General features: G+C 53.7%; 2 protein-coding genes across 2 annotated transcripts in view; both read left to right on the plus strand.

Moving 5' to 3' along the window:
* The window catches only part of LOC128919018 (nascent polypeptide-associated complex subunit alpha, muscle-specific form-like), a 68,861-nt gene extending 61,200 nt beyond the window's left edge, over positions 1 to 7,661 (plus strand). Inside the window, exons 24-28 of the mRNA XM_054223964.1 lie at positions 5,635 to 5,746; positions 5,826 to 5,977; positions 6,709 to 6,820; positions 6,920 to 7,053; positions 7,329 to 7,661. Of these exons, the coding sequence (XP_054079939.1) occupies positions 5,635 to 5,746; positions 5,826 to 5,977; positions 6,709 to 6,820; positions 6,920 to 7,053; positions 7,329 to 7,387 (569 nt within the window). The 3' untranslated portion in view covers positions 7,388 to 7,661. The remainder of the gene's footprint in view (positions 1 to 5,634; positions 5,747 to 5,825; positions 5,978 to 6,708; positions 6,821 to 6,919; positions 7,054 to 7,328) is intronic.
* Positions 7,662 to 9,497: 1,836 nt separating this feature from the next.
* PITHD1 (PITH domain containing 1) lies at positions 9,498 to 12,419 on the plus strand. The gene is made up of 6 exons (XM_054223656.1): positions 9,498 to 9,722; positions 9,923 to 9,966; positions 10,130 to 10,207; positions 11,065 to 11,169; positions 11,656 to 11,764; positions 12,002 to 12,419. The coding sequence occupies exons 1-6, from the start codon at positions 9,522 to 9,524 to the stop codon at positions 12,101 to 12,103; spliced, it is 639 nt and encodes a 212-aa protein (XP_054079631.1). The 5' UTR covers positions 9,498 to 9,521; the 3' UTR covers positions 12,104 to 12,419.
* Positions 12,420 to 12,529: the final 110 nt, after the last annotated feature.

Here is a 12,529-nt window from a genome sequence, read left to right on the forward strand (position 1 = left end):
CAGAGCTGCTCCAGAGCTGCCACCAACAACAGCCTCCACTACCGGCACCTTCTCCCAGACAGCCAAGGCCTAGGACAGCCAACATGGCTTGCGGCAGGACAATCTCTCCCCTTTACCACCCAGCCAGACCCCTGAGCGCTAACAGAGAGTTTAAGCATTTATAAGCATTGATGAGATCCCCCCTCAGTCGTCTTTTTTCCAGACTAAAAAGAACGAAATCCCTCAGCCTTTCTTCCTAAGAGAGGTGTTCCAGTCCCCTCAGCATCTTGGCAGCCCTTTGCTGTCCCCTCTCCAGCAGTTCCCTGTCCTTCTTGACCCGGGGAGCCCAGAACTGGACCCAGCGCTCCAGATGTGGCCTCCCCAGGGCAGAGCAGAGGGGGAGGATGACCTCCCTCCACCTGCTGGCCACGCTCCTCCTGATGCACCCCAGGATGCCATTGGCCGCCTTGGCCACAAGGGCACATTGCTGGCTCACGCTTTCCACAACAATGGGGGCTCTGGTTCCTTTTCCCTCCCTCTCAGCCAAGACCAGAGCAGGGTTTAACCAGTGATCCCCAAATGGAGCTGAGGGACAGCTGAGGAGTCAATGCCAGGGGCTCCGTGGGGCTGGGAGCACACGCAAGACTTCCCATCTCAGCTCAGCATGCTGTGCACAGAGAATTAGTGCTCTCGTTTGCTGACCCTCGTCTCAGATTGGGGCAATAACTCCTGTCTGTGTGTCTTGGCCATTGTAAGTCTTCAGGCACTGGTTGCACAGGCTGACTCCATCTCCAGTAACCTTGCCGTGTTCACTCCTTTCTCTGTTCATCTCATGCAAGGGGAAGGAGAGTGGGAAGCATTCTCAGGCTGTTCCTAGCTAGGGTAGGACTTTAAACCATTCCCCTGCTCCAGCAGAAAGGTGCTGTAACCTGTGCTCTTCCTATTTCCGATACCTTCTCAACGATATCCGTGGCAGTGTTAGTGTTTCTAGGCTTGAATTTAGTTGCCTTTGCATCACCTTGATAGATTGTGAATCTTCTGAGCACCTCCCTGTGTCAGAAAATGGCTTTTGGCTCTTCTGCTATAACTGTTTCCACTACAGTTCTGTAGCAGCTACAGCTCTACCCTGTCAGCAGGACAAATCCCCGGCACCTCTGGGTGCTACCCACACGTTGCACCATTTCCAGTCTTTGGTTTTCTTGCCTTCGCCTTTTGAAACATTTATCAGTAATGTGAAAGAATAGGATTTGCCCGGTGTTGTGTACAACTCTATATTGCCTTGCTGAAAGGTGTCAAGTATGAATATTTTCTGGGGTTGAAAATAGGGCTGCTGGCACAGACGTGTATAAGTGAAACTACAGACACCCCTGTAACCGTTTGGAAACGGTCTTTTTTTCTCCAGCAGAGAAGATACAAACTCTGCTGCGGGACTGAAGGAAGAAACAGGGTCAATGGTTGCGTTTGCCAGGGACCTTGTTGAGCCACAGTGTGGGCAAAGGAACAGCGGTTCTGAACTCTGAGGGGATGCCGGCATTTTTAGCTCAATTGGGTTCTTTTTTTCCCCCGTTTTGTTTCCCCATCGATTGAGGTAGGTGGTGCAGCGCGTTACCTGCCCCGGACCCCGTGAATCCCGAGGGAGACTCTGCATTAACGTCAGCCCGGAGGTGCAGGGACGGAGGGCTTGCAGACCCAGTTAGCCGTGGTTACGGCACTATTGCATCCCCCTCAGCATCCCAGCACAAGAGCACTGAAACACACCGTTACCGGTGGTATCGGTTTCCCTCTTCCAAAACAATCAAGAAAACCCAAACTTTCAGTCATGGCAATGCATTCCTAAATGCAATGGAGATGGATCAGTGGTTTCTGGTGAACAGAAGCATCTCAGGAGCCTGTCTGAGCTGCCCATCACAGTGGACGCTCTTGTGGTAAAGAGCTGGGAAATCTCTCCCACCTCCCTCCTGTCTCTCAAGTCACCGCATAATCCTGGCCACGGCAATGCTGCTTTCCCGGGAATGGGGCCTGTTGCCTCGGCCACCTGCTGCAGCCCGCTGTCACAGGCGCGATTGTGATGCGGTCCTAGAGATAAACGGCACGCGGACGGAGCGGGGCAGAGCGAGTGTGAAGCCTTGGAGGACAGTGGGTCGCCCTCGGTTCTTCCAGAAGCTTCACACTTGATTGGGATCTGCAAGTTGGAGCAGTTTCTGACACTAACGGGATTGGCATAAGATTAGGAAGTGCTAATCCTGACAACTATTCGAGACGTCTTCTGTCTTCAAACCTACCCGCAGCCATGGTAAATACTAACTTGGGTTATTGCTACTAATAATTAATGTTTGCCTAAGGCAGAGTTAAGTCATCTTTGATTTACAGAAATGCTGTAATGGCCACTGAAATCATTATGGCTTATATGGGGTATCTCTGCCGTTAGATCAAGGGGGTTTCTTTCTACCTGGCAGGGACAGGCAGCGGGGTAACTTTATTCACTCTGTCGGAAGTTTAGCAGAGGTGAGAATGCTGCGTGTTTTCCTAAGATGAATCGATGTCTGGGCTCTCTCCAGAAGGAGATCGCTGTTGGGAAGACTGTGACCGGCTCACGGAAACCCGAGCTTGTCGCAGACTTTGCGAGGAAGTTCTTAGCCGGGCGGAAGAAGCTGGGCCTGGTGTCCCCAGAGAGAGACAGGTAAGTGAACCTGTTTGGTGATCTTGATGGATAAACTACATTCTATTTTTGAAGTGGGGATGATAAACTTCTCTGATGAAGGTAATAAAGGTAAAGGCTCTGCGAACACTTTTAAGACAAGTGTGCTGACTCTGCCCGGGGTTTCTCCTTGCTTTGGCAGAAAATCAGTGGGCTTTTCCAGCAGTTCTGAGGAGGATGACGATGAGGACAACTGTGAACCACCTACTATGTCCTTTGAGGAGTACCTCACTTATGATCAGCCCCAGAAAAAGAAGCAAGCGGTCAAACCCTCTGCGTCACCTGGGCAGAAAGACCACTGGCACAGCACCTGTTTGCCGTGCCAAGACGGCCTCGACAGCGCCTGCTTGAGTGCGAAAAGCCCAAGCCTCAAGCGTACAAATGAGAAAAGGGCAGAGGAGGAACCACCAGAGGCTCCTGAACCAAAGAGGGTAAGGTTCTGAAGGATCTGCAAGTGAACCGAGAAGGTGGGATCAGCTGCTCTCGGTCCTCGGCCATCTGGGGCTTCTTAGTTTTCCCCTTGGAGGTGCTGGCTGTGTAAAACCTTGACAGATGAATCTTTTTCCTCAACTTTGAAACACTTTGCACTTCAAAAAGTGTGTTTATAATCTTAGCAGCCTTTTATGATGCTGTAATGGTGCCTCATATCCAAGCTTTGGATTTCCCCCACTTTGGGAGGTTCCCCTCTCCTCCACCACTGCAGAGCTTTTTCTAGGAGGCAGGGAGGAGGAGAAGAGGCAGGAGGAGTAAATGAGTGTTTGACTAAATGAGTTCTTTGCATTGTTAATCTGCCTTGGGTTCTTGATGGAGGCCTTTGGTGCTCAACCTTGTAGGTTAAAGATGTGGATGGCTCTTACTGGATGGAGCCAAGAGCTGAGTGATTCAGATCCCGAATTTTGGCTTCTTTGTATTGACAGCCTAGACAGAGCCACAGTAACGTGGCAGAAGGGCAGCCTCCCGCTGAGGCTACTCCCTGGTGTGAGCTGATCAGCGTTGAGCGGCTTCTTCAAAATATCAAACAAAATGCAGTTCAGCACAGTTTGTACGCTGGCAGGATGTAACATTCTCCCGTATTCTTGGCTGACTTGCATGCACGTCGTCTCCTTCCAGATACTGTTAGATGTGGACATAAAGTTGCCCGACATCCCGCTGCCGCCGATCCAGGCCAGCTGCAGCCCTCCTCCTCCAGTTGAGTCCGCTCCCCGTTCACAGAGAAAAAGGAAAGGTACGTTGGGCAGGCAAATAGGTCTGAAATGGGCTGCAGCCACTGTGTGTGGGAGGGAGGGGATGGTGGCTGGGTTTGAGTCCTTCTCTTGGGGTCTGGCGTCCCACCTGTAATGCCCAGAGCCCGGGATTCAGACAAGCGGTGGCTTCTCTCCCATGTGCTCTAGCAGGAATGAGGAAGATCCTCTGCTGACCCTGCTGGAGCCTGGGGCTTTGGACTTGCCCTTCCTCAACTAGGCTGTGGGTCTCTTAGAGAAGCCCTTTAGCTTGCTTCTGGGGGACTCTGATTTGTGTCTCCTGTGCCATTCCTCAGGCTGGGCTCTTCTTTCCTCACTTCCCTTCTTACCCCAAGTCTTTCACTTTACAGCACCGGCCTTGACACCTGAAGAGAGCGAAGAGGGGCTCTCATGCTACCGGCAGAATTCAAAGACGCTAGTGCGTCCAGGCCCTAAAACCGCCCCGGTCCCACAGACGGTGCCTCCTCCTCCCCAAAGTGCCCGACTCCTCACTAACAGCATTGACTGTAAGTACCCTTCCTCGTCTGTCTTAAAGTCGCGGTGCCAGGCACATCTACTGCTCTCTTCCTGACTTGTCTGTATCTATCCCAGCAGCATCAGGCTGGGAGCACATGAATGGTTAGTTGCCCCTTGTCGCAAGGCAAGCGAACTCATATGGGGCACATCTCCCCGAAAGCTCAGGTGCTGCAGCATCGGCAGCCAGCGTGCTTTGAGGGGGTGCTCAAGCATGGGAAACAGGGGTAAACGGAGCCTTGTGCAGGCACCCCTTCACTGGGAGAGACTGGGGCCTGATGGCCCACTAGAGCTACGGCACCTGCGGTTCCTTTCTCCTTCCCCTCCTCTGCCGTAGTGGCGTGCAGCGCTGCACTGCTCTCCACTGCATTCAAGGAGTCAAGCCCTTTCCTTGGTGGAGAGGGAGCGGGATAAATACTCTGCATTTTGCTTCTCTCTAGCGATCTGTGAAGTTAGTGGTGTCCCTTTCTCAGTGCTGGAGCCAGTATTGGAGAGATGCACCCCAGAGCAGCTGCATCTCATTGAGGAACGTAACCATGTGAGTGCCTGGGCCTGGGGAAGGGCTGGTGACACGCAGGAGGGACGTTCTCTCCTCACCTGCAATAGCTGAAGAGTCAAGAACAGGGCTCTTTAGAACAAGAGGTGGCATTTGCTAGTCCTGAGTTCCTGCAGTTGCCATCTGCCCCTCTCTTGCTGCAAGTTGGTCATGAAGCCGCCTTGCCCTCGGTGGTATTCCAGCGCCACTGGCACTAGCTGTTGTTGAGGGAGAGGGGGGCGATGGTCTCAGGGGGGATCCCAGATTACATCTGCGTTTGTTTCAGGCCCTCATTGAGTCTACGGATCGACTGTGGCACATCCACTGTCTCCGAGACTTCAAGAACGAGAAGCCAGAAGCGTCTGAATCCTGGCGGGAGATGTACCTTCGCCTGCACGAGGCACGAGAGCAGCGGCTGCTCATGTTATCCCGGAAGATTGGCTCAGCTCATAGCAACAAAGGTAAGGGAGGGCTGAATGACGAGAGAGGGCTCTGGGAATGCTGCCTTGGGGATGTCTTTATGTGGGGAAGGTCTTCCGGAGTGGCTGGTTTAAATCTAGTCCAATTTAGGAGTTGCTTAACTCTCTGTTCTCTACTAAGACAAGCACTGAGGAGCCTCCTTTATCATAAGCTGCATCTAAGCAATGTTTCCCTTCGGTCTCCTACAGGTCAAGCAGCCAAAACTGTGTTTCTGGCCTCTCCACCAAAGGCCCCTCGGGACGTGCGAAGGAGACAAAAGAAGTTTGGAACTGGGGGACCTCTTGTGCCGGAGAAGACCAAGTGAGTATTTGTCGGTAGCGCCTTGCTGTTCCTGCCTGCTGTGCCTTAGCCTGAAATGTCTGTTCCATCTCTCTTTCAGAATAAAAGCAGTCTTGTGCGCCGCGAGCAAAAGCCACGCTCGTGGGAGTGAGGAGAAGTTCTATGATGGGCCCAGCACCAGCAGTGCCCACTCTGTCCCACCTTCAGCAACCACCTTCTCCTCCTGTGACCCCAGGAAACCACCAGTGAAAAGTAAGTACAAACCACAGAACATCCCTTCGGCTCCTAGAGCTCCTCCTTTGCAAACACCTGAAGCTGCTGTTTCTGTTGCAAGACAAATCCTGGCTCTGCAGGAGGGGTCATTTTTGTTGGCCTCTCTCCTCTCCTCTCCTCTCCTCTCCTCTCCTCTCCTCTCCTCTCAAGGAAAGGCTAAAGGCTCTTCAAAGTCCTTGCACAAGAAAAACCACAGGCAAACGTGCGATTCAGCTGCCTGCTCGGTGCCAACTGTCTCAGCCTGTCCTAATGGTACAGGTGAGGCACAAACCCTGCCTTGCCCCTCCTGCTGTCCATCTGTGTTTGTCCAGCTGTTGGGAACCATGAAATTGTCCTGCAGCTCCCTTGGGAAGGAAGCAGGGAGAGTTTCACCAGAGATCTGTGCTCTTGCCATGCAGAAAGCTGAGTGGGCTCTCCTCGGTGTGTGACCTGAAAATACAACAGGTCGTGGCCAAAGAGCACACGCTTACGCCTGCCTTGCTTCTGCTTTGACAGGGCTGCAGCTTGGAATTGCTCTCTGCTCTCCTAGGCTGTGGCTGCTTGTCCTGGTTCTGGCTGGGACGGACAGGGTTAATTTTCCCCAGAATCCGAGCTTTGCAATGGATGGACTGGGAAGAGGTGCTTGGAGCTTGCCGACATTAGACAAGCACTGAGGAGCCTCCTTTATCATAAGCTGCATCTGAGCAATGTTTCCCTTTGGTCTCCTACAGGTCAAACAGCCAAAACTGTGTTTCTGGACTCTCCATCAAAGGCCCCTCAGAACGAAGAAAGGAGACAAGAGAGGTCTGGGACTGGACGAGCTCTTCTGCCAGAGAAGACCGAGTGAGTATTTGTCAGTAGCGCTTGCTGTTCCGGATGTCTTTGCCTGAACTGTCTGTCCCATATCTGTTCCATAATAAAACCTGTCCTGTGCACTTCTAGCAAAAGCCACGCTCGTGGGAGTGGGGGCAAGTCCCACGATGGGCCCAGCACCAGCACTCCCCACTCTGTCCCATCTTTGGGCAGGACCATGTTCTCCTCCTGGTTTCCTGAGCCCAAGAAACCACCAGCCAAGAGTAAGTACAAACCGCAGAACATCCCTTGGTCTCTTAGAGCTCCCCGTTTCCAAAGGCACAAATCTGCTGTTTCTGCTGCAAGGGAAATCCCGGCTCTGCAGGAGGGGTCACGTTGGTGGACTCTCCTCTCCTATCCCCTCCCCTCCCTAAGGAGAGGCTAAAGGCTCTTCAAAATTGCAGTTTAGAATTGCTCTCTGCTCCCCTAGTCTGTGCCTGCTGCTTTAATGTCAGGGGGTTTGGGTTCATTTGTGGTTTTTTATCGTTCTCTCTTGCAGAAATTGCACCCATCATGGCCAAGGCTGTCAAAGATTTCAAAACCAGGTTCTCTCGGTAAGAAGTTTGCCGGGCAGGCCTGGCACTTTCCCTCTCGGGGACAAGTGGCACTGAAGGAGGAGAAGGTCCCCAAACAGCCCTTTTCTTCGGACTCTGGGGAGGCTGCAGCTTTGTCATCTGGCAAAAGAAAGCTGTATGGAATCTCCCGGCACAAAAACCTGGGAAGTCTTGGCACCGGTGGAGAGTGGAAGATCCAGAGACCATTTACTGTTTAACCTCTTAATAAATTATAAAATGGCTTTCATTAGTATTTTGCCCCTTGTCACTCTGTCTGAGCGGACACTGGGAGTCACGGGACTCTTTCCTCATGATCTGGTACCTGTTGGGGCCAAAGCCCCACCTGGACCCTCTGGAACAGGTCAGACCAGTGGCCTGTCTGCTCATCCATCCTTTGGCAAGCACACCAAGTCCTGAGGCTTTGCTCTCTCCTCATGTATGTTCATAAAATCTTAGCTTTCAACCTTCTCTCTGCTGTTACTGTAGATTTTGTGCAGATGATTACGTTGTCATGCAGGGATGCCAAGAGCCATTAGGGACTTGTTCTCTGCTGATGTTGTTTTCTGCTGGCTACTGGGAATAAAACTCTGAGGGGTTTTGGGAGAAATCTAACTTTGCATCAAATCAGATTTTAATTTTTTTTTTTTGAGAGAGAGAAAGAGGGGACTTTGTCTGCCTCTGAAATTAAAAACAGTTTTTAAGATCAATTGTTTGGAGGTTCTAGCAGGGGAGCACAGCTTCCCTGTACCCTTGACGGATGAATGGTGTGTCTCTATTGGGGAACGTCATCTTTGACTGAGTGCGCAGCTTCAGGAGGGACACACATGGAGCAGAGGGAAGAAGGGGACACCCCCCTCACCAATCACATCAGCCGAATCAACCCTGGTGACCCATGGGGTGACAGATGTCACAGCCAGATCACCCTCACATCCAAAGGTTGGATCAGATCATCCTTGAGGTCCCTTCCAACCTGGAATTCTATGATTCTGTGAGATCAATGAAGGCATCGGTTTGTCTCTTTTGGTGGAAAGACGGAATCCTTTTATTTTGTTTTCTGTGTGGAACTGAGAAGGAATTATTGCCAGTGTGGGAGCTGGTGCTTAAGTCCCGTCTCTTCCCTGTACGTTTTCTTCTGCACCCTCTTGGAAAAAGCAAGGATTTTAGTCTTTACCCTGAAACCACTTGACTGGGGGTGGAAGGAAGTGAATAAGGGAATGTGGTTTGTTTTTAATGTGTGCGTAGTACATAGGAGGATTTCCAAAAGCTGGGTTGTGCTTGGTGCCTGGGGAAGTGGAGGTCTGAAAGGAAAGAGTGTGCTATGTAGCCCAGTGGCTGGGGCCGCTGGGCTTGGTGGAAGCACGAGGAGGTGCCCTGGAGCAGAGCTCCCCTGGGGAGGGAGGTCGTGAGCCCAAGTTCTACAAGTACTGTGTCCAGCTCCGGAGCCCTCAGCACAAGAAGGACATGGACCTGTTGGAGTGGGGACTCGGAGACGATCCGAGGGCTGGAGCCCCTCTGCTGTGAGGACAGGCTGAGAGAGCTGGGGGGGTTCAGCCTGGAGAAGAGAAGGCTCCAGGGAGACCTTCCAGCCCCTTCCAGTACCTGAAGGGGGCCTACAAGAAAGCTGGGGAGGGGCTGTTTGCAAGGGCCTGTAGCGACAGGACGAGGGGCGATGGTTTAAACTAGAGCAGGGCAGGTTCAGATCAGACATGAGGAAGAAGTTCTGTACACTGAGGGTGGTGAGACACTGGCCCAGGTTGCCCAGAGAGGGGGTGGAGGCCCCATCCCTGGAGACATTCAAGGCCAGGCTGGATGAGGCTCTGAGCAACCTGATCTAGTTACAGATGTCCCTGCTGACTGCAGGGGGTTGGACGAGATGGCCTTTAGAGGGCCCTTCCAACCCAACACATCCTGTGATTCCACGAAAAGAGGGAAATCATGCCGCAATAAAAGCCGAAAATGCACCCCCTCTCCTCCTCCTGCTGCCCCTCAGCAGAAACGGCTAATGGCGCGGTGGGCGGGGCTACGTGGCCGCGGTGGGCGGGGCCGCGGTGGGTGTGACCGCGTGGGCGGGGCCTCGACGCGCGGTGGGCGGGGCGGGGGCGGGAGCGCGCAGGGGCCGTGCGGGCGGCGGCGCAGACATGGCGCACGGTCCAGGGCGCTGCTGCTGCTGCTGCGGGGAGGCGGCGGCGGCGGCGGCGGCGGGCGGCGCGGAGCGGGGCGCGGCCTGGGGCCTCTACCTGCGCATCGACCGGCAGCGGCTGCAGTGCCTCAACGAGCGCCGTGAGGGCAGCGGCGCGCTCGTCTTCCGCGCTTGGGAGGACCGCGGCGATCGCGCCCAGGTGGGGCCGGGCCGGGTCCTGCAGCGGCGACGCGGCCTGAGGGGAACCGGGCGGCGGGAGGGGGCGCGTGGGGGAGGGAGCGAGTGGCTGGGCGTCCCCGCCGTGTCCCGGAGCCCCCACCGCCGTGTCGCGGGGTTACCCACCGGGGTTACCCACCCCGCCGGTCTGCGCTCCCCTGACCTGCGCTTCTCTCTCCCCAGTTCGTGGAAAGCGACGACGACGAGGAGCTTCTCTTCAACGTCCCGTGAGTTCCTTCCCCGAGCTCCTCCAGCAGCGTCCTGGCCGCTGGCAGGGCCGGTTCCTCGCCTTTGCGTTCCCCAGGAGCGAGGCACGTCTGCACGCTGCGGTAACCGGGGCTGGTTTGGGGAGAACAGAGCTGAAACCGCCACTTGTGTGTCTCTGGGCAGGTTTACAGGCAATGTGAAATTAAAAGGAATAATCGTGATGGGAGAAGACGACGGTACGCATCCCGCAGAGATGAGACTGTAAGTGACATGAGTATCAACTCTGCTGCAGTGTAAATGGCAGTGATTGAGTGGTAGCTAACGAGAGCAGCAATTCTCACGCTGTTGAGTGTCCCAGTGCCCAGCGAGGGTGCACAGTGTGGGAGAAACCAGCATCACTGTGCAGCTCCTCAGTCCTTCCAGGGCCCTGGGAAGAAAAAGACACTCTAAATGAAAGGGGATGAGCGTGGCTACGTGCTGCCTCTTCTCTAGAGAAATGAGGCGCTGGTTTTAATGAGAAGAGGCCGTTTGGTTGAGACACTGGCTGTGCTGTCAAGAAACCAACCTGCTGTGGGCTTAGTGGGCTGCAGAAGGATCTATGGGCCAGGAGGAAGGGACACAAGTGACGGAGTGTCCTGCAGCAAGGTGAGGTCTCTAAGGCTCTTGGCAGCAGTCCAGCTGTGTTGAGACATGTGGCCTGTTTTAGGCCCTGAAGGGAGGGGGATCCCTCTGAATACTGCCTTTGTTTTCAAAAAATGAGACAGTATTTAGTGCTCTGCGGTTCCTGCTTTTGGGGAAAGAAATACACCTTTTTCAAGCCCTTCTTTTCCTTGACCAACAGTGTACTGGGGTCTGGGTTCCTTCGCCACCCGAGCGTATGGAGATCTGTATCTCCCTAGCTTTGTTCCTCACTCTTCCTTGTTCTTTCTTCAGGGTGTTTGGTATCTGGAACACGATGATGCTTTGTGGTGGCATTTATTGGTATTTTCTCCCTTAGAAGATGGAGCAAATGCAGTTTCTCATTGTTGAGAGGAATGTGGGTAGTACGAATGGCTGGGGAGGAAACTAACAAGCTGATCTGTGTAATAACTTCCTGGGTTTCCTCCCTTTCTTCCCAGGTTCAGGAACATTCCTCACATGTCCTTTGATGACACAGCCAGGGAACCGGAGCAGACATTCAGCCTGAACCGGGATCCAACGGGGGAGCTGGAGTACCCAACCAAGTACGATGCCGATCATGGGCCTGGGGGTTGTGGGGGGCTGTTCCTCCTGAGTGCAGGCTCCACACTCTATCCAGCCTGCTGGCATGCCACCCAAGTTTAGGGCAGTTCCTTCCCTTGCATCTCAAAGCTGCCCAGAGTAGGATTTGCCTCCACAGCTCCTTCCTGCTCTTGTCAGGTGAGAGCTCTGGCCTGAAACCCATCTCCCTGGAGCCAGGGGAATTCCTGTGCCTGTGCCCCAGGGCTTTTTGGGGTGCAGAATCATCCCGATGTCACGTCCCCTGCTCCTGGCCCCAGTATCAGCTTGTTGCTGGCCCCCTTGCCACAGGCGTGAGGGAAGCTACTCCTCCTGCACCCTTGGTCCTTGGCTTCCAAGTCTGACTTGAATTAGGATTGGAGCTCTGCAGCGCCATGCTGAGAAGAGGTGGCAAGGCAGCAGGGTGGCAGCCTGGACACACAGCTCCAGTTTCAGAGTGTGTTTTCTTTCAGAATTGCCCGTTTCTCCAATGTTTACCACCTCTCCATCCACTTTCCGAAGAACTTTGGAGCAGAGACAACAAAGATATTTTATATAGGCCTGAAAGGAGAGTGGACAGAGGTAGGTCATCTCTGGATGTGCAAGGCTGTGCTAGTAGTGTAAAAAGAGCTTTAAATCAGAATTTAAGTGGAGCTGTAGCAGTGAGGAAGAAGTGGCAGTGGTGAGGGCGTTGGGGATGGAAGGCCTGTGATGAAAAGTCTGTAAGATGGGAACTTGCTCAGCTCTTGCCAGTCAGGTGTTTTAGGAGGAACTTGAATTCTGCTCTCCTCTGGACTAATACCTTTAATCTGAATTCAGGCTCATCGCCACGAAGTCACCATCTGCAATTATGAAGCATCAGCAAACCCAGCAGATCACAAGCTGGAACAAATCACCCCACAGACTCACTTCATCTCCTAACAGTGCTGTCGGGAATCTCCTGAAGGCTCTGATACAAGGCTACGGACACGATGGGCTGACTCGGACAGAACTGCCTTCCTGGAGCACTGCAGAGTGTTGGATCAGTTTTACGTTTCGGTCTTTGCCTCGGAAAGCAAAGCGCCGAGTGTGGGCGATGCCTGTATGAAGGCGGCCACTAAGGGCAGTGGCGCGTTGGGTCCCGCAGAAAGCAGTGGATCCGCTCTCCTCACGGGAGAGTCAGTCTTGGGGCGGTGGTGAGCTCGTGTCCGGTATTGTTTACTGCTCTGACTGCCAATAAAACACGCTGAGGTGCCGAGCTGTGGCTGTGGCCTGCTCACCACCATCCCCCTCCCTGAATGCGGGTCGCAGCTGGTGTCTGGAACTGACAGGGGTGAGGGAGTAGCGACACGGGGACGTGACCTGGCA

This window comes from Rissa tridactyla, chromosome 18 (genome assembly GCF_028500815.1).
Source record: "Rissa tridactyla isolate bRisTri1 chromosome 18, bRisTri1.patW.cur.20221130, whole genome shotgun sequence".
NCBI classification, from domain to species: Eukaryota; Metazoa; Chordata; class Aves; order Charadriiformes; family Laridae; genus Rissa; species Rissa tridactyla.